Source organism: Montipora capricornis, chromosome 13 (genome assembly GCF_036669925.1).
Source record: "Montipora capricornis isolate CH-2021 chromosome 13, ASM3666992v2, whole genome shotgun sequence".
Classification (NCBI taxonomy): Eukaryota; Metazoa; Cnidaria; class Anthozoa; order Scleractinia; family Acroporidae; genus Montipora; species Montipora capricornis.
In genome coordinates this window covers 47,743,388-47,763,387 of record NC_090895.1, presented here as the reverse complement: position 1 = coordinate 47,763,387, position 20,000 = coordinate 47,743,388, and the positions used below count along the sequence as shown (strand labels likewise).

Here is a 20,000-nt window from a genome sequence, read left to right as displayed (position 1 = left end):
ACCATACATTCGTCCTTTCACCCCCTGAAAAGATGTAACAAAGACAAAAATTAATATCATAATGCTAAATCTCAGCCAGTTAGTGTAACAGTGTAATGTGCATGAAGGGGGGTTTCAATAAAATTTGAAGTTGGCAGCTTAATTATTTGAGTAAAGTATAACCAACTCTTGTCATGAATTTACTGATCAGAATCATTACATGTATTTTGGTTTGAAAGAATCTGTCTTTAGCTTTACTTCAATTGAGGGAAAAAGTATCTAACTTTTCTGAGTGGAGTGACAGCTGTCAGTACTTTGAGATCAATGTGCCTGTAAGAGATTTAATTTATTTCTAAGATAAAATTTCGAGAAGGGATTTTCACATTGCAATCACGCAAAGATTGCTCCCTCAGGGGCTGACAATTCATTGGCCAACTGAGAATTTACTTGATAACTAACCAATCACAATGCTGGTTTGTACCTCTCTTTGCACTGTATTTACCTCTTTTCTGCACAGTATTACTGTTGCGACCTTAATTACACTCTCAGCGCATTGTTGTAAACCGTTCAGTGACGATATTATTATTTTCTGGCGGGGAAAGCGAACCTTTCATTTTTAGAAAAGATCGTGCTATCTTAAGAAACATGATGTAATGTTAAACATTTCTAGAACATTCTGAGATCGAGTTGATAGGTGGCAGTTGCACGAAAATATTAATACTACATGTATTTAAAGTCTTTCCGTTTTTACTGTCTCAATGTTTTGAGTATAAATTAAACTGTTAAAATTGCCAGCTGTGTTTTGCGGAGTCTCTCAAGATTTTTAACAATTTCCTAGAACTGCTTTTCAATTCGCCAATCAGAATGGAGAAATGTTTCTAATAGTTAAGAGTCTGATGTAACTATATTATTTTTAAAGGTACACTGTACACTGTATTTACATGTAAAAATTGCCCCAGACAATAGCTTTGAGATGTGTGTACATGCATCTAAGTAAAGCATACCCCTGGTCTTGCTGGTGTTTATCTCGTACCATAAATAAGACTATGAGAAGCAGTATAAGACCTGTGAATACAATTATTATGGGCCTTTTGCAGCTTGTGATCACATGATACATCTAAAACAAAGCAACTTAATCGTTCGATGCTGATCAAGAGTTTGGTCAAACTGATCCGTTTATAAATTTTCCTAAACTATTTGAATGGTACATGTACATGTATGTAGGCAGTTCGTTTGGAAATAGTGATGATCCATTCGTGCGAACCCTTCACACAATTTCAAAACTGTTCGTTACCCATTCAGTGTCCGTGCATTTTCAGCTGTTAAAGTATCCATTTTGCCTTTCACAGTCACATTCCCCAAGGTCCAAACTGTTGTTACTAGCTTGCTTGTTGGTTTTTTAACAGGACCTTTCCATAGGACCCATTCCTCAATGCAAAAAATAAAAATAAAAAATGAAACATTCCAACATTAACATATGTGAGAGGTCTATATCCCCCCTCCCCCCCCCCCCTTTACACCACACAACTCACAAAGGAGGCGCACTGCACAGAAAGGCTGTTGCAAGTTTACTCTGCCTGTAAATTGCTCATCGAAAAACAGCATGTACAACTGTAATTATTGAATAAGAATTGAATGGAGCTCAATGTCCTTTCAATCAAATTGCATACTGCAATACAATACAAATTATATTAACTAATAAAGTTATGTAACATTACTTTATAGTATGGCAATCAAGTTCATAAGCAATCTCTCATCTAGTCCTTAAAAACAAGAGCCTGCTTTTTCTTTGGTCAGCAACAAGAACAAGAACCAAAGACGGAAGTCTGGTAATCATACATTTTCATCTCCTCTTTAGAAATTAATTTTGAAAAAAATGATGTTGGTGCGGTTTACTTTTAAAATCCATTAATGGGCTACACACATTTTGGCTTTAGCCATGCAGACACGTACTGTTCTAAAGGAGAACGTTTTTCCCATTTAGAAAAGTTTTGATGTAAATTAGACTTATCAACTTGAAGGGTGCCTTAATAAGGTGATAAGGGTGATAAGTTGATAAGGGTGACTTAAGTTATCAACTTGAAGAATTAGCATTACCTACCTGTTGAAGTCATTACTGATTCTGACAGCTCCCCATCTTCGTCACTGTCATCACCATCCTCATTCTCCTCCTCCTCCTCCTCAACATCATGATCATCATGATCATCATCATCATCATCAATACCAGAGTCAACTGCAAGAAGATATCAGCTAGTGTATTAAAAACCCAAGGCCACCAATTTAACAAAAAATAAAAGCAGGCAACATTGTCAATAATTTGAATCTCATCTCCTTGCCCTTGCAGAGACAAATAAAATTATGGGAAGCAAAAAATTAAAGAAAATTGTCTCTTGGAAGTTGTTTTACTTAAATATCTTGCAGCAGCAATGACAAGATTTATTGAGAAACATAGTGAACCCATGTTTAGTATCTAGAGTTGAGTTTGAACCCCCCATGTGGTGAGGATCACGGTTGTATTGGGTTGAGGAGTTCTGTGTGATGAGCATAATTATAGTTTATCATCCTTATCCTTGTCCAGTTCTACTAGAGAGCATTTGCAGATATCATCACAAGAGCATCATAACAGCTGTCTTATATGTACATGTTCCAGCAAAAGTGGCTGCCTTGCATTGGCAGCAATGTCTCTAAAAGGGCTTTATGGTGTATATGTACATGTATAAGGCCACCTAAGCAGAAACAGCGGCACCATAAGTCAAAAATGGACCTTGCAGAGTGCTCGAACATGTAGATGTAGATGAAGATCACATGTCATTAATGATTTAGGGATCCTAAGTATTTTAATGAGCTTAAATGCAGTTTAACTGAGTTGACAACAAAGAGCGACTGCAGTCAATTGCTGTCAGTGGTTTGGTTATATTTGTGCATGCATTGCATTCCTTGTGCTTTACATGGTACAGTTTATTCATTGGTGTGGTGGGAAGAAGGAGCAGTTTGTGTGGAGCCTTTAGAAAGTTCAATATTACATTGACTCGAGAAGACGGTAATATTCACCCTGGATTTTTATGTCGTGACCCATGTGCCGTGCCAAGCAGTCTAATTCTTCAAGGTCAAACAATTGAGAAACAGTAGCAATATATTTTCTTCAAGCAAGTGCTTGTGATGGCCTCATGATTTTTTAAATTTAAAGGCCTTGTTCATGGGTCACTCTATTCAGGAAGTCCCAAGGACGCAGGTGGCTATAACTGAGCTTCGACTTGGCCTTGCAAAAAGGTAGGGATTTCTTGGGTTAATTCCTACTGCTTCCCTCTTCTCCACTAGTAAAAGCATTGCTGTCTTAACTTCTTTTGTCAAAAGAACTGGCACCTTGTGCCCCCTCTTTCTCCTTATCTCCACCATATCTAACCTGAAGGAAATGCAGAGTTATGGCTCGAGTTAGCTACAGTACAACATGTATGTCACATTCATGAAATTGCTTCAAATACACTGTGGATGTCTTTATAGCACTAAGCAACCTCATGTCTGTCTGTTAATACTAGTATAATTATTATCAGCTTGAATGCAAGAAAATTTTCAATGCAAATAATTATGTTTCAGTTTTCAAATAATTAGTGAGAGTACTGACTGCCTTTAGCACAACTCTCAATAGGCTGTAAAGTGTTGTACTTGATTAGTCTGGTCTGTTCTCAAATGATGAAACTTGGAGCTTTGCTGCCTCTCCTCCACGTCTCTTGTTAAAAATAATGAGGAGGTTAAGGGTCGCCACTGCTAACTCCTTCCATACGTGTAAGTTAGAAGCCTCTTCTAAAGACCTTGTTAATACTGACAGTTGGTCCAATAGGTACTTTCTCAAAATTTCCAAATCATTGGTGACAGGGAGTAGCTCAATCTTGTTAAACTTTCTTCTTTGAAGTGCTGACAAGGAGTGGTGGCTGATGTGCTCATTCCATTCAGAAGACATCAGCTTCTCCAGATTTTGTTGATCGGGCAGAAGGTCATTGTCCTTTTGTCTGAGAGCCTTTCCAGTCAATACGGCAGCACATTTTCTTATGGAATGGCCCAGCTTCAATGCCAAAGAAGGAATACCCATTGCACTTGTTTTTCCAGATTCAGATCAAAACCGCATACTGATTTTACTGATGTTCCAGACCAGAACTTTCAGTACTTGACGTCTCTCTGAGGTCTAGATCTCAAGTAGTCTTGCTAACTGCCTCATGCCTTAAGACACCTCATGGAGTCGCTCACTACCAACTTTTTCAGCCAAATGAGTTCCACACTTTAGAATCAAATCATCATGTCTGGCAGCAATTGTAATCTCATCAGATTCCATAGACGCAATGGTCTCATTAAGGAAGACTGCACTGACTTGGCTTCTGAGATAGCAAGAGTAATCTGCTTTGTTGTTGTCAATTTTTTTTGACCTGTGTTCTTCACCTTCATCTTCCCCACCTTCTTTGATCTATTTAAAAGAGCACTGTCTTGTTGTGCCACCAAAGCTCATTGTGCCGCACAAAACCGTAGCAGTGGGTGCAAGGCTAGAACTCATCTGGTGATATGGCCTCTGATTCAATCTGGCATCTCATTTCTATCAGCTACAGTGTAACAACATTTGTTCGAAGGACTTCAGTGTTATGATGAAAATTCCCCAGCAGCCTCAGTCTTTCTAGTTCCCTTAAATTCCTTTCAGTTGACTTTACTGGGAAAGCCAATGCCTTTACCATTTCACTCTCCTTTGCATGAACTGCCTGGTAGTGTGGAGCTACATGTATCTTGGGGAACAGCTTCTTACAGGAATAGCATGCCTGCCTTTTGTCGTATATTCTGGTATTGTGCTGACTGTCTTTCTAGCTGTTGACATTATCAATGTAATAAAACAACTAGTATAGACAGGGCTCGACATTGCGACTCACTGGTCGCCAATGCGACCAAAAATCAAGCGTTGGCGACTAGATTTTTAGAGCTAGTCGCCAGTGGGCGACTAACCTTCACCTTTTTCCTTCATCCTTTTAACCTCAAAGGCAAATCAACCGTAGTTTTGGATAAAATGCACGATTTATGCGCACAGAAATAACAAAACAAACCTACGACTCTTCTGGCTCTTCGATCTCCATCAGGGGCACCCAACGTCAATTTTCGGAAAATATCTGTTCGGAAGACGATTTGAGATCTAGAATTTTCGGAACATTTGTTCTAAAATTTCTGGCTTCCCTGCCTGTCCTAGGATTTTCGAACATCTACAAAATGTATAATTGCCCATTTTTAACGGATTTTTGTCCTAAAAAGGTCACCTAGATTTTTCGGGAGCCTTTTTTCTGGCTGAAATTTTCGAAAAGGTAAGTTTTGATCCTTATAATGTTCGGAGCACTAGACTTTCAGCTGGGAAATCCGAACAGATGAAAAAATTTTAGGGGATAAAAATATGCCTCTATCTACCGTTTAAATCCAAAATACGTTTAAAAACTGTATGTTTAAGTGGTTTTGAACTAAATTCTCGTTGGGTGCCCGTGATCTCCATGTTTCATAATCGAGCGCCATGTTTGATTCAGCAGCTGGTATTGCGGGCGCACTAAACAACACGTGCAATCATTGAAGCGTGAAGTTCACAACGAAGCCTTGGCTTTTTAGCGCTGAAAATATGGAAAACTGGTGATTGTTTATGTTCAGGTTCGTCTATTTATGTAAGCTATAGACTCGATGTTACATGGAAACTTAACAAAAGCGGAGGAAGCACAGGAAACGTGACTAAAGCTGCTTTCACATTGATTATTTACCTCGTAATGCGTAATGATATGTTTTACGAGCCCTTGCTTCCTTTTAAGTTTTAGTATCTCAGTCTTAGAAGCTTACGTGTACCTAAACTTAGGACTATGAAGAAGATTGCATGTGTACATGATCATCAGAAAAATGAAGAAAAAAATATCAGTGAAAAAAATGGCGACTAAAAGTTGAGATCTGGCGACCAAAATTTTTGGATCAGTCGCCAATTGGCGCCTTACTAAAAACGTTAATTTCGAGCCCTGATAGAGTTTTGATCAGGTTTTTACTGTTTTATTCACATTGAGTGTCGAGCCTGAACCCCCAAAAATTTAAGCACACCTTCATGAAGCACCCACAATCGGGGGAGTAAGAATCTGCAAGTGACTCACTCTCAGCTTGGGAATGGTTACTGTATACTGTATTTTTTTTTAGAAGCAATAGAGGACGTTTTCAGTGTTTCCATAGTCTCATCTAAACATCGGGGAAATTGGGAGAATTCCAGACAGTTATGCAAACCCTCGACTGCGTCTTAATTGGGTTTGCGTAACTGTCCAGAATTCTCCCAACTCGCCCGAGTGTTTAGGTGAGGCTATGGAAACACGGAAAAAAGTCCTCTATTGCTTTTATAAAATATTTCTCAAAGATAATTCGACAAATGAAGGAAAATGCTGGTTTTTTAAAATTCTAAATTGAAACCAATTTTCTTGGTACACACTCATACATGTATTTCCTACCAGCCAATCAAAACGCACGTCTGACTATATACATAACCAACCAAAATTTGTGTGATGTCACAGCCGTGTTTCCATACTCTCATCTAAACACAGCTATTGACAAATGAGATTGCGCGTACTATCCTGGCTAATTATTTTATAAATACATTAATTTTGGCTTGATGTCACAAAATCCTTGTTACATGTAGTTTTGTTTAAGCGCTACACTCTACATCATTACCAGTCAAACAGCAGATACAGACAGAAGTGTACAATTTACATTAAAGTGGACTAAAAGAACCTGTATTATCTATTTGTTGTCAGGAATTTGTGTTTTTGTGAAAACTCTGCACTAAACTCTTGATGTTGACTGTGCTATCGCTTTCTCAGAATTTGCTCTGTTGTACTAGTCATCCCAGCTATATATAATTCAGAAAAAAGAGTAAATTATACAACCTTGTCGCATATTTAAAAAAAAAGCGCAAGTTTACCAAACTGTTAGTTATTTGTCATTGTTTTGTATAGAGGTTATAAGTCATAGTGAAAAAGTGTTTGGCATGTCCAACCTGAGGGAGTTTGAAAGTAATGCTACATGTACATGTATACGTCCGAAATAATACTTGTCTTGAGATTATAGAGACAGCCCTGACAAAAGAAAATTGGCTGTTGGCAAGAGTGCAGGCAGTGTTTTTAAAGGCAATTTTACTGTCACGCATTGCCAAGTAAAATGTAGTTAATGGATCGTGACAATACTATCTGTAGCCCTTTCATGGCGGCTCTGTTTTCAATGTAGCGTTTGTGCCGTCTAGTTGCCAAGGTCAGCAAACACTAAGGATTTATTGTATTTTTGCTTCGAACTTCGCAGCTTTGTTGTCTCTAGCAGGCTACTACGATAAACGGCATTGGCGCTTTTTTCAAAGCTCTATTCACGGCTAAGAGTTGGTACGTGTAACACCAAGTTCTCTGGTAGTACAGCTCTTCCGACTGGCCATGCCAGCAGACATTTGTCTAGCTATAAAAGCATGTGAAAACTATTTAGAGATCACTTATGTTCTGTTGTTCAGCGCAGTTAGCTCTCTTTATGTTAGTGTGGTTACGATTTGATTTTTACCACCCACCCACCCATTGGAGTCGAGATTGGGTCTCGTTGTCTGTCAATAAACTTGGGACACTCCTGTGTGGTGCGGTTAAGTCTGTGCAGCGACTTCCCCCAAGCTTGTTGGCTGCGTTGCCTTTTGAATATCGCCTGCTAACCGATACTCTTGTCCGATCCAGCACGTGCTGTTTTGCATTCAGCTCGTAGTGCTGGGGAGATAAGTGAGGTTCCTTTGTCACACAATCGCCGGAAGTCGCACAGGCTAACCTAACGCAAGGCAGTGCTCCCCCATTAACGCCAACTGGAGTCAATGTTTGATCATAACTAGAAGTTAGCACACAAACATAAGGAACAGAGACATTAATATACCGTTTTGGAGGTGCATGATAGCATTACGCCCTGGTAAAGGAAGCCTTTTTTACAATTATATTACAGCTGTATGTCAAACTGAAATGGAGCAGATCAGCTCATTGACATGCAGTCTTCAGTGTGTTTTTCATGGCGGTTTCTTAATTCTTGTTTCTTGTCAAATATATAAATGTATTTCATTACTTTACGACTTTGGTGCACAATGAGCAAACCCCTTCAAAAAAGTACACAATACCAGGCTGCACTATAAGCCTGCTTTTGTCTAAAATAAAAATCCTTGATGAGAACCTGATCAGTCATTTAAATATGACTCTCACCTGCAGATGGAGATTCTTTTGATTTTTTCTGTGATGTTTACTTGATTCATCATCCTGTTGATCAGAATTAGTGATCAGTGCTGGATGGATTGAGGAAAAATGTTAGCTCAGTAAAATATTGCATCGGGGCTGCTACACTGGGGAAACAGTTTAAAAGTGATATATTGTTGTTAATTAGTAATGTAAACAATCAGTCTTTGCACTGGTGAGTCGTAGTAATAAATTGGGTTAACCAGGAACCAGTTATTTGAAAGTTTATAGTTAGTACCAGTAACTGCCTATAAGGTTCACATGTAACACATTCAAGTAATGGAAGATTCACAGAAAAAGGAATTTGAAATGTTATGTATTTGAAGGTAAAATAGGTATTTGTAGACTTTATGCTTCGATGTATTCTGCACATAAACAAATATCTGTTCAAGATTCTCTTTAATAGTTAATATTCCTTGACAGGCTTCTCACCGTTCAGAGAGTCTGCGTCCACATTTCTATCTTCATTTCTCGATAGCTTCAATAGACGAAGCGAAATAATAAACATGACAGACTGAGTGACCCACACTACTGTATTTTATCTTTTCTCCTGCCCTTAACATTCCAGAAACAGAACTCTATTTCTTTTTTTTTTTGGAAATAGTGTCTTGTTGGGGGATGCAGGTTCCAACTGATACAGATCATTGAGGTTTTGGTACTAGAGTTGGTATAATTATAGCTACATGTACGCTGTAGCTAGCTGTGTACTCATCATTTCTATTTTGAGGTGCAATTTTTATTCTGCAATTGCCAAATTATTTTATCACTGTAACAGTAATTATAATAAAGAACTGTTGCAGTAATGTTGTTGTTGTTGTTGTTGTTGTTGTTGTTGTTGTTGTTGTCAAAAACAAGAAGAAGATCTGGCTATTTTTAGTTGTCGTGATCATAACAAAATGTAGTAAATTCTCACCAGTTAATGTACATGTATTCAGGACAAAAAAATCTGGCTATTTTTAGTTGTGATGACAAAATGTAGTAATAATTCTTCTTGAGCATCAGATATTGTACATGTATTCAGAAACACCAAGTGTTGATTTGGCTAGAGTTCCATCTGAGGGGGGAAAGGAATTTCAGTCTTGACCTGTTGGAATGTGACCTGTGTTTTAGACCTGCCTTGTGGGAGTTGATTTAACTTTCTAGATGGTTGCTGTTATTTAAAAAAAAGCACAAAATTAACAAACTTCTAATGGACAAAACAGTGTTTGATCAGTCTGTCATTTCTTGGAGGTGAATTCTAAGTAAGTCAGGAAGAAGGATAATGTAAATGACAGTGAGAGAAAACTGGGTTTCATAACCACATGTTTGTGTTGCATACTGGTATGTTAACAACCGACCTACATGTAACCACCTCAAAGGTTGTTCGGTTGAAACAAAAAAAATCTAGTCACACCCAAGATATGTAACTGCATGGCAAATGTCTAAATTAAATGTCATATTTTTTAAGTACATAAAAAAGAGAAACTTGTGCAGGCAAAATGGCAGCTGCTCAATTAGAAGTTTTCCTCTTAAAGCGGTACATGCACATTCTGAAGAGGTCAATAGAGCAACAGAGGTGTTCTTTCAAATGCCATCAACAACGAAAAAAATGCCAACTTGTTTGTAAATTCATTTGATGAAATCTCACTACTGTCCAGTTCCCCCTCAGTATTGAACAACGGTCTAAAAAAGAAAACAAAACAAAACAAACCACACAAAATACAATGTATATTTTAGATACATTTTGTAACACTGAGGTCAAGGACCAAGCCCTTTTCGTAGGTTTTTGACCAGAACAAAAACAAACTCCATCAATTAAGGGACACATGTACTTCAATGAAATAAGTTCCCATCATTTTCCTTTCTCAGAGAAAAAACCAAAACTTTATTGCTCATTCCTTCCTTCTGTTTTTTAACCTTGAGCTCATTTCAAAACATTATGCATTGTACTCAGGATAGTAAAATGATTCACCACAACTAGTAGGTAAAACAAATTAAATCAAAAAATTAGAATTTTTTAGATCCAATAAAGAACTGTTATTGTTGTTGTTGTTGTTGTTGTTGAAGATCTGGCTATTTTTAGTTGTCGATCATAACAAAATGTAGTAAATTCTCATCAGTTACATGTACATGTATTCAGGACAAGAAAATCTGGCTACTTTTAGTTGAATGTGATAACAAAACATAGTAATTTCTCACGAGTTATTGTACGTGTATTCAGAGACACCAAGTGCTGATTTGGCTAGAGTTCACAACCCACAACTTCTGGCACGGTATACATGTACTTTGATGCCCTAACTACAGAGCTTATGCACTTACATTGTACTTCAGACTCACCTGGCTGTCCATCCAAATGGCATACCATAATAATTATTGATAATTATTGATGCCCTAACTGTACAGAGCTACGCTTACATTGTACTGGCTGTCCATCCGAATGGCATACCATAATAATTATTAATAATTATTGATGCCCTAACTACAGAGCTACACTTACATTGTACTTCAGACTCACCTGGCTGTCCATCCGAATGGCATACCAGAATAATTATTGACCCAGGTTCTTGCAGCAGATCTCAGCTAGTTTGTGTGCCTTCTGTACTGTGAAGTTTCTTGGTGTCTCCAGACTTGAGCCGTATGCTTCAACACAGGAACCGATACTGCCCTGTAAGACTTTCTCTATTCTGACCACCAAATAAACCTCTTGGTTGGGATCAGTTATTATCTAATCACATATCAATAACACAGAAAACACCTCATTAATTTTTGTTTGATCAAGTTAGATGCTGCTAATTTGCGTTGGTAAATTTACAGGCTCTCAAAGTTTCATTGTTTAAGTTGTCAAGACAAAATACAGATTTTACATGTACTCTGTCTTTAAAAGCCAGACAATTTTAGTTGTCAATGGGGGACTCTAATCAGGGATGAATGGGTTAAAAGCCCAATTTCCAGTAAGACAAGCACTGGTCCATAAATTTACATGTAGGCACAACACTTAATGAACGCAATGTACATACAAGTGAACAGTTACGTTTACAATGCAAGCAACATAAGGAAGTCAACATGAGCTGCATTATTTGGTCCAGTTTCTAACAAGTGAGAGCAGGGGCAACATAAGTAAGTGTAAGTGCTGATCGACATATACATGTAACAATTGTTGAAAGAAATGCAAAGATTGGGGGGAGGGGGGTTGTAACTTCTTTTAATTATAAAGATCTGACACTGAAAGAAGGTTTGCACGCTTGCAGACTTGCATTCAGTAAAGCAAAAAGACTGTAATTCAACAAACTGTTCATATAGCATAAGCAAGTGACAATTTTCCTAGGATGTTCCCCGCAATTTTTTGAAAAAGCAGTCATGTGCTTCTTCTGTCTTTTATGGTTATAAAATGCAGTTGAAGAGGTTTAAGTATAATAGCCCATGTAACGTTGCACAACGAAAAATGCTCTGCCACAAGTCACATGTGTACTACATGTATCTGAGCATTATATTAAATCTAACTGGCTTGACCCATACATACATACATACATACATACATACATAGTTTATTTGATAACGCAGGTTACAGAATGCGCAAAACTGAAGTCCTGATGTGGACCTGCCTATCTACTATTTAAGACAAAAGTATGTACATGTGAATAAATAGAAAAACAACCGAAATAAATAATAAATATAATAATAATACAAATATAAATATATAGCACTATGAACTACAATTTAAGAATATGGTTAAGAACTAAATAAAATAATCATCAAAATTTTAAAAATTCAGACACAGTTTAATTAAGATAAGATCAATAAAAAACTTCCTCGTTCCTGTTTCTTATCATGGAAGATTCCTTATTATAACTTATAGTATTAATTAAGTCCTTACTAGATCTAAGTCTTTTTTTAAAATATTCTAGGCTAGAAGACTTTTTGATCGAGTCAGGAAGTGAATTCCATGCAATGGCAGCTCTATGCCTAAATGTCAGCCTGCCAATTTCTGATTTAGGACTTGGAAATTTGATATTCATGGATTTCCTCAGGCAGTAAGATGATTCTTTTAACATCACTAGATCATTTAAAACATTGGTATTGTATCTATAGTAGGATTTATAAGCTTCTACTAACAGTCTCTTAGTATAAAAAAATGATAAATTGTTCCAGCCTTTCAATTTATTTAATTGATCAGCATTCGAATTTCTTGAAAGTTTGTAAATAAGTTTAGAAGCTCGTATATGAGCACGCTCAAGATCATCCATTAGTGCAGGTGAGCAAGAACCCCATACTAGTATTCCGTATAAGACACTTGGAAGTACAGTCCTAAAATAAATGGTCTGTAGAATGGATGATGGCAAGAATTTGATTCTTCTGAGGACTGCTATTTTCTTATTAAAAGATTTTAACAGGCTTTTAGTATGTTCTTGCCAAGAAAGATTACTGTCTATAGTTACTCCTAGACATTTACATGATGATTTAAATTCAATAAATTTTCCCCCATACTTCAAAGGCAACCATGGGCCAATGAATCTTTGTTTAGATAATAATAAGGCTTCTGACTTAGTTTCATGAGCAATCAATCTGTTAGCACTACACCAACTAAGAACTTGATCTAGTATATCTTGCATGGTCTTAAATATAGTGTCGATATTATCACTTACTGTAAATATGGTAGTGTCATCAGCAAACATATAAAGTTCTCCTGAGGTTATAAATTCAGGAAAGTCATTGACATAAAGAGAGAACAGTTTAGGTCCTAAAATTGACCCTTGTGGTACTCCAAACTTGATAAAGCTAGTGTCTGATTTCACTTCATGAACTTGAACAAATTGGTTGCGATTTGACAGGTAGCTTCTCATCCAAGATAGTAGATTTCCTGATATACCAACAGCTTTCAACTTTTGTAATAAGATGGTATGGTTCACCGAGTCGAAAGCCTTCCTGAAGTCAATAAACAGAACACCAACTTTGAGATTTTTATCTAGGGCCCACTTCCAAGTGTCAGTAAGATGAAGAAGGAGACCTTCTGTAGAATGATTTTTGCGAAAGCCCCATTGATTGTCACTAAGCAGGTCCTGAGCTTCAATGTGGTTGTCTATGCTGTCACTTATGATGTCTTCAAGAATCTTTCCTGGAATACTTAAGAGAGATATGGGCCTGAAGTTACTCATATCAGTGGGTGCTCCCTTTTTTAGAACTGGCTTAACACGTGAGAGTTTCCAGTTTGTTGGAAAAACTGAATCATCTATACTTTTCTTGAAAACTGGCAGCAGGCTATGGATAGAGGATTCCCCAAGGAGTTTGAGGTCCTTGGGTGAGACTAGGTCCGGCCCAGTAGCTTTATTCGGGTTTGATGATTTTTCAATTTTTTTCTTCACTAGCTCCCAATTTAACTCTATGTCACATCTTGTAGGAGTGACTCTTGTGACATAAGAAGTTAAGGTGTTTTGATCAAGAGGTTCTAAATTCTTTGTAAGTTCTTCACTGATATTAATAAAGAACTCATTAAAGTAAGAAGCTTTTTCTAGATCACTGGTTAATACATCTTCACTGTCAGTTATTATAGGACCAATAGTACTATCCGTACTTTTCCTTAGAATCTTGTTGGTTAATTTCCAAAATTGCTTAGGATCTTTAGAGTTATTAAATTCCTGTTCCCAGTAAGCTGCTTCCGCTTGTTTTAACAACTTTTTTACTTCATTTCTCTTGGATTTATATAATTTCCATTTGGCTTGATCTTGAGATGACTTGGCTTCTTTAAGTAACTTATAGCGAAGATTTATGTGCTTCCTTATGTAAGTAGAAATCCAGGGTAAAGATTTGCATCTTATTTTAGCATTCCTAGTTGGGAGGTGATAGTTAACTATATCCTTATATAAGTAGTCCCACAGGTACAAGCTATCGTCGACGTCGTCAAAAATAGCAGCTAATTGCCACGGCGCATGTTCCATATCATTCCTAAATTGTACATACATGTATACCTTTGCAAATGTCTTCCTTTGCACATGCAATGTCTTCACAATCTCGAGACATGACCGCCCCATCTACAGCAAACAAATAATAGTCAAGGAACCAATTGCCCCTGTCATGTCTCCCAGATTTTCAATAATAGCAGCAATGTTTCACTATCTTTCATCATGCAAGCAAGTGACCATGTCTCCACAATGCTACCCAAATTCGTGTAATGGCAGCTATAAATATCTTTCTTTCCTGATGCTACAGACCCACCATGTCCCCATAATGTTACACAAATTTTGTGTAACAAAAGCAATGTACAGTTATCTTTTCCCTGGGGGGGGAGGGGGGGGGGACTCCCATATGAAACAGACGGGGATGCTCGTCGTCTCGCTTAGGGGTGTAAATTTTGGATTTTGGTCTCGCTTAGGGTGTTCCGGGCAAAGCGCCAATATTTTATGCCACCAAGGTCTCGTTTAGGGTTCCGCGAAGTAACACAGAATTACGCGAAGAGAAACAAAAGTCAAATTTCCTTTTAAATTTTCTTTTTAGATAAAAGCATTCGATGATTATGCCTTTTTATCATTAAAACTCATTGCGTGTCGTATTTTTGTGCTTTTAAACGGTCTCTTTTAGGGGTCAAAATTTGCTTAAGCCACCCCTTTTTTGGTCTCTTTTTGGGTTTAAATTAAAAATTTCCGATGAGCACCCCCGACTGTTTCATATGGTTGGCCCCCCCCCCCCCCCCCCCGGGTATCTTTCATGGCGAGAGAAAACAGTTGAGGTACATGTGTATTGATCCCACAATGATACTCAAAAAACGTGAAAATATTGAAGGGCCACAGCCAGAATAAAACATGGTAAAAATTAAGAAATTATCTCTGGCTGAAAAAACGATTAAACAAAACAAAATAACAATAAGAAAAAAATGACATTTCTTTTAACTTTAAGTAAAATTTATTTTGCCTAACACCAAGGGCTTAATTCAACTTCGCACAGCAAAAGCTGGGCTAAAACAACTGTCAACTAGCGTACTACCCCATGCAGCATTACACAATGAAAAACAGTTGCCACTGGATGGTCACGTCTACTATCTCAGCATCATAAATCAGGGCTTGATGAACTGTACCTTGGCTACTGTCTTCCTCTGCACATGCAACTTCTTCACAATCCCGAGACGTGAAAACCCCATCTACAGCACAAATATAAAATTAGAATGATCAAAAATCATACCAAAGGGACCATGCCCATGTGATGTCACCCGGATTTTAAAGAACTGCAGCAATGAACACCGCAACACCACACCGTTGGGTTTGCGATCACCCCAACACCGCAAATTGAGATTTTATTCACCGCATCACCGCATTGAAAAAACCATCAACACCGCAAATCCATATGTCCCCCTCATGCAAGGAAGTGACTATGCCCTTACAATATTAACCACATTTGTTTAAATGGAGCAATAACTATCTTTCTTTATGAAATTGAAACAGATTGACCAATGTGCTCATAATGCACCTATCAATGTAAATCTTGCGGGTGGAGGGGGTGGGGGGCGAGGGGGAGGGATCTGGGATCATTCAAACGCGGCTACCAAGTTTTGTTTTCGTCGCCATAAACCAGTAATTTAAAATGTCATCTAAGAAGATATTATCTATTTCGAGAAAGTTTTTATCCTTGAGTTCCCATCTGATTGAAATCGAATTCCACCACAAGGTCAGAGTATTTTACGGATCACTGATACGACCTGTTTCGACATGCTAATTGAAACAAATAATTTTAAGATGTGTCTCGATGAGAGTCATTGCATCGCTAAATGGTAAGTGTCACTAAGATGTATCCCTAAATAATTTTTCATGCCATCTCACTTTAAGCTCAAGACCACAAATAATAACTTACAGGACTTGAAAATAATGGTTGGTCAACAGTCAGAATTGTCAAATTCTTGGTCATTTGCACTTAAGAATATTTAATTTGGAACTATTTGACCATAATGAGGGACATTATTCATGTTACTGTAATCATCATCATTCATGCAACCTGGGGTCACTATTGCAAAAGTTATGATTGTTCAAATTTTTCAAATTTGACCGGCCAAAAACGGGCCATGTCCCAGCAAAAACATGTTAAACTGGGAAATGTAACAGGTGCCTGCCTGCCAGTTACTTCGAGACGTGAACTGATAAAAACACTACAGCTTGGCACACGACCATGGAACACAGGTCACCAAATTGGTGACTAGCTCCAATTTTTAGGCACCAAAATGTTGCTTTTTTTACTTGCCATGGTAACGAAAACAGTCACAGCCTGGAGCACTGGCAACTGTTTTTGATTGCATTTTTCATTGGGTTATTCGCCTGGAATTCGGGACAAAAAGGCCTCTTATTCTCACCTTTTGTTATAATAATAATTGTTGTCATCAGCTCAGGAAGCCTAACATTGCAACATATTTTGGGGGAAGAGAGGTGCTGGGGGGGACTGTTGAGCAAGAGGTAAGGGCTGACACAAACGAAAAACTCTCCCATTTTCAAATCTTGAGTGATTGGTATTTCTGAAACAGTGAATTAATCCTGGTCACAATATATCTATATTTTTTATTTGCCATATGTTCTTCATTGTCACCTGAGAATCTTGTTGGTTTGGTTAAGCTTTAAAATGACAGTAAGTTTTATCATCATTATCATCATTGATCACCATTTTCATGCAGTCGATGATTTTCTAACCATTCAGGTCTACATGTATGTACAGTGTATGTAAAGTAAGTTATTGTATGATCTGATTACTTGAGAACTTGAGTGGCTATGACCAACACTATGGGATGTTTCATGTGCCATTTTTTGTTTAACTTCCTTGTTGACGATCCAAAGTACTTTAAGTTGTTAGCCTATTAAACCTATTAAAAGACTGGTAAATAATTGGCTATGAGGGTTTTTGGCCACCACTTGCTTTCTGTCATAGTGACAAGGGTTTATTGTTACATGCTTAATTTGTGGTACTGTTATGTTCTTTTGAATAACTATGAAGTGGCAGAATGATATAGCTTTTACTAAGGGAACCACATGGCATACTTAGTTCAGGAATAAGCATAAAATAACAAATAGAACAGTTACTAATTTTACCTGTTGTTTTTGTTTTTTTGTTTTTTTTTTCAGTTTCATGTCAATCCTTTTAAATATCCGGAAATGGAGGTAAAAGCCATATTATACATGCAGAACAGATGGATTAACCGGCCAAAGCAAAAACTTAAGATTACTTAATTAATTAAGTTGCATTAGTTAAAATTATTGTTTTAATAAATATTTCTTTGTGGCAATTCTCTTGCAGTCAGAGGGAGAGTTCACTAGGGCTAAACATAATTATAGAAAACAACAAAATATCCAGAAACTTTAGAGAGTACTACATTAGAAGCTCTCGTAAGCAACCAGCCGGGAATTTGAAAAAGTGGTCACAACTTAGTCACAACTTACTCACTGTAGAGCTGGTTCCTTGAGAATTATAAGCAATAAAATTGTGATTTGTAAATTTGTATTATAGGCCTACAGAATAGAATTTTTGGGAATGCACCTACAAAAACTGGAAACTTCTTTACTCTCATTAAAATCTGCCAAAATATTCTTACATTTTAGATCACTCTTTGAGTGGTCGCTTTTGGAGGGTGCTTACTATTAATTCAAAGGTATTTTTGTGTGGCTTACTGAATATGCGGGAAAAGCAGATCTTAACAAGTGTTATTGAAATCCAAAAAGAAAATTGGGGGTAACCACGAATTTTCCAAAGATAAGTAATCAACAATATTTATACAAAGCTTTAAAATACAAAGCAATGTATGGTGTTTTTTTCCAAAATGAAGCTTAGTTATCTCTGAAAAATGTGTGGCTACCCCTAATTTTCTTTTTGGATACAAAGAGAACTTGCTAAGTAACTGTTGTGCTTTCTTCGCATAGTTTTAAACCGCGCAAAATATCCCAGCCTGTATTAAATTAAGCACTACCCATAGGAAATCTGAGTATCTCGAGATGCGCAGAATTAACGTATGCACAATAAGAATAGTAGGCACCGTCCTTATGAGAGCTTAAAAATAATGGAAACGTCCAGTTTGGTAATCCCAAAGGTGGTCACAGTTGATTGTGGGAATGGTTCCTTTTGAGAGTTTTCAATTAGAGAGTTTTGGTGGTTGTGGCTAGAGCTGGTTGCTTACAGGAGTGCTCGCCGTGAGAACTTCGACTGTATTTGTGTTTGTTGAAATTTTATGTACGTCAGCTTATAACTTAGGAAGGAACTAGCTAAGTAGTCATTGCAGTGGTTTTGGTCTTGTTTGTAGCATGTAATTATCCCAGTAAGGTTATCAATATTAATTTTTTTGTACCAAACAGATCTGTTTATTCCCAGGACTAGTTTACATGACTTTGTCAAGGTCATTCAATTTGGATTCTAATGATAAACATAATGATGGAATGACCACCATTCAATGATCTGTATTAACACTGGTTTTTTTCGCCACTGGTACTGGGTTTAAGCAAGGATTGGAAATGATTGGCTTTCGTGATTTTATTTGCAGCTAGTCATGGTGGTATATGCAGTCTTGTTTTAGAATAGTAAAGCTGAATTTAATTTTGTGCTAAATATAAGAAAATGGGTGAGGAGACTTTGACCACTCAAGGCTTAAGGATCTGGGCCCGGTTGTTCAAAAGCCGATTAACGTTAATCCCAGATTAAAAATTACAGTAACCGAGGAGTTTATTTCCCTTCTCCTAAATGCTGTTCAACGCTGATATTTGGCAAAACTTTACATTAGAAGAAGCCAATCTTGAAAAACAAAGGTACACGAAAGAAACTTTCACCAAAAAGTTAAAAACATGAAACAAAAGTTTACACTAATCCTGGATTAAGTTAATCGGCTTTCGAACAACCGGGCCCTGGATTCTTAACCCCTCAAATTGAAGGGTTTAGAGCAAAAATGCCAAGACATACTGTTTGTATACATGTAGTTATTTTACTGGGAACGGCGAGGATTTTGAGGACTTAATTACTAAATACTCATTTTGACATTCAGCCACTTGTCCAAGTTTTTTGTTACACTTCCCAATGATCCTACAAGTGGCTGGGAAAGTTGAATGTCAAAATTAGTATTTCATTACTACAGAAAACTACGTAATGACTAAATGGCACCGTTAATTAAGTGTCCCAGCTCTCAACAGGAATAGCCAACGTACATAATTATGAGACAAGTGAGTTTTCGAAAAGGTCAAGTTCCATCGTCAGTACAGTGCAAACACCATTTTAACAGAGCTACGTACATTTACTGTTTCCTGACAAAATAATGAGTTGACATTATGATTTCTGAGTTTGCCCTAATAACTACTGTTTGATTGTGATTGTTAGAAGAATAAATATTGCAAAATCACAGATGGAATTGTGTGTATCTGCTTGATCAAATGCCGTATGTATTCGCACGGTAAAGGCATTTTTCCAGAACAAACGATGTGAGGTTTTTTTTTTTTTTTTTTTTTACACTAAGCTGCTACCTCTCAAAGAAAAAAAAATTGAAAAAGTCAACTTTTTAGTTACGCACTATTTTTTGACATTATGGGGACCAGTCTGTATTTTTAACACAAAACTGCATTATGAGGACATCTCTACTTTGTGGACTCCAAAGGCAATTTCTGACCATAAAGTAGAGTTTTAAGGGCTTTTATATGTGGGGACCTGATTTTGGTCCTCACAAAAAGAACGGACCCCACAGTACGGGTGTGTAACTATGTCCACGTCCCCATAAGTAAGCATTGGTAAGTAGACACACACAGACACAAAACATTGACAGGTGAG

The 20,000-nt window shown here is 37.3% G+C and overlaps 2 protein-coding genes and 2 long non-coding RNA genes across 5 annotated transcripts in view; 1 reads left to right on the top strand and 3 right to left on the bottom strand.

The window, feature by feature from the left end:
* Nucleotides 1–20,000, bottom strand: part of LOC138028580 (uncharacterized) — a 71,529-nt gene that overhangs the window by 15,903 nt on the left and 35,626 nt on the right. The window lies entirely within an intron of this gene.
* Nucleotides 1,277–4,839, bottom strand: LOC138028864 (uncharacterized). Its single transcript, XR_011127747.1, has 3 exons — nucleotides 3,031–4,839; nucleotides 2,081–2,212; nucleotides 1,277–1,407 (listed from the first exon to the last, which is right to left on the bottom strand). It is a non-coding gene; the product is annotated as an uncharacterized lncRNA (long non-coding RNA).
* Nucleotides 10,665–15,711, bottom strand: LOC138029470 (dedicator of cytokinesis protein 11-like). 2 transcript variants are annotated; one of them, XM_068877196.1, is made up of 4 exons: nucleotides 15,607–15,711; nucleotides 15,304–15,366; nucleotides 14,201–14,263; nucleotides 10,665–10,962 (listed from the first exon to the last, which is right to left on the bottom strand). In XM_068877196.1, the coding sequence occupies exons 2-4, from the start codon at nucleotides 15,364–15,366 to the stop codon at nucleotides 10,786–10,788; spliced, it is 303 nt and encodes a 100-aa protein (XP_068733297.1). In that variant the 5' UTR covers nucleotides 15,607–15,711; the 3' UTR covers nucleotides 10,665–10,785. The 2 variants fall into 2 exon arrangements, 1 of the variants encoding a protein (XP_068733297.1); XR_011127883.1 differs by lacking the exons at nucleotides 14,201–14,263; nucleotides 15,607–15,711 and having other exon boundaries at nucleotides 15,304–15,455.
* Nucleotides 15,780–18,755, top strand: LOC138028801 (uncharacterized). The gene is made up of 3 exons (XR_011127726.1): nucleotides 15,780–15,993; nucleotides 17,327–17,362; nucleotides 18,733–18,755. It is a non-coding gene; the product is annotated as an uncharacterized lncRNA (long non-coding RNA).

Bases quoted from the DNA above. Each gene is read 5' to 3' on its own strand.
- LOC138029470 (XM_068877196.1), bottom strand. From the start codon at position 15,366: ATGGGGTTTTCACGTCTCGGGATTGTGAAGAAGTTGCATGTGCAGAGG. The intron at 14,264-15,303 runs GTACAGTTCATC...TGTTTGCTGTAG, and splicing joins AGAGGAAGACAGTAGCCAAG to ATGGGGCGGTCATGTCTCGA. The intron at 10,963-14,200 runs GTATACATGTAT...ATATGTGATTAG, and splicing joins AAAGGAAGACATTTGCAAAG to ATAATAACTGATCCCAACCA.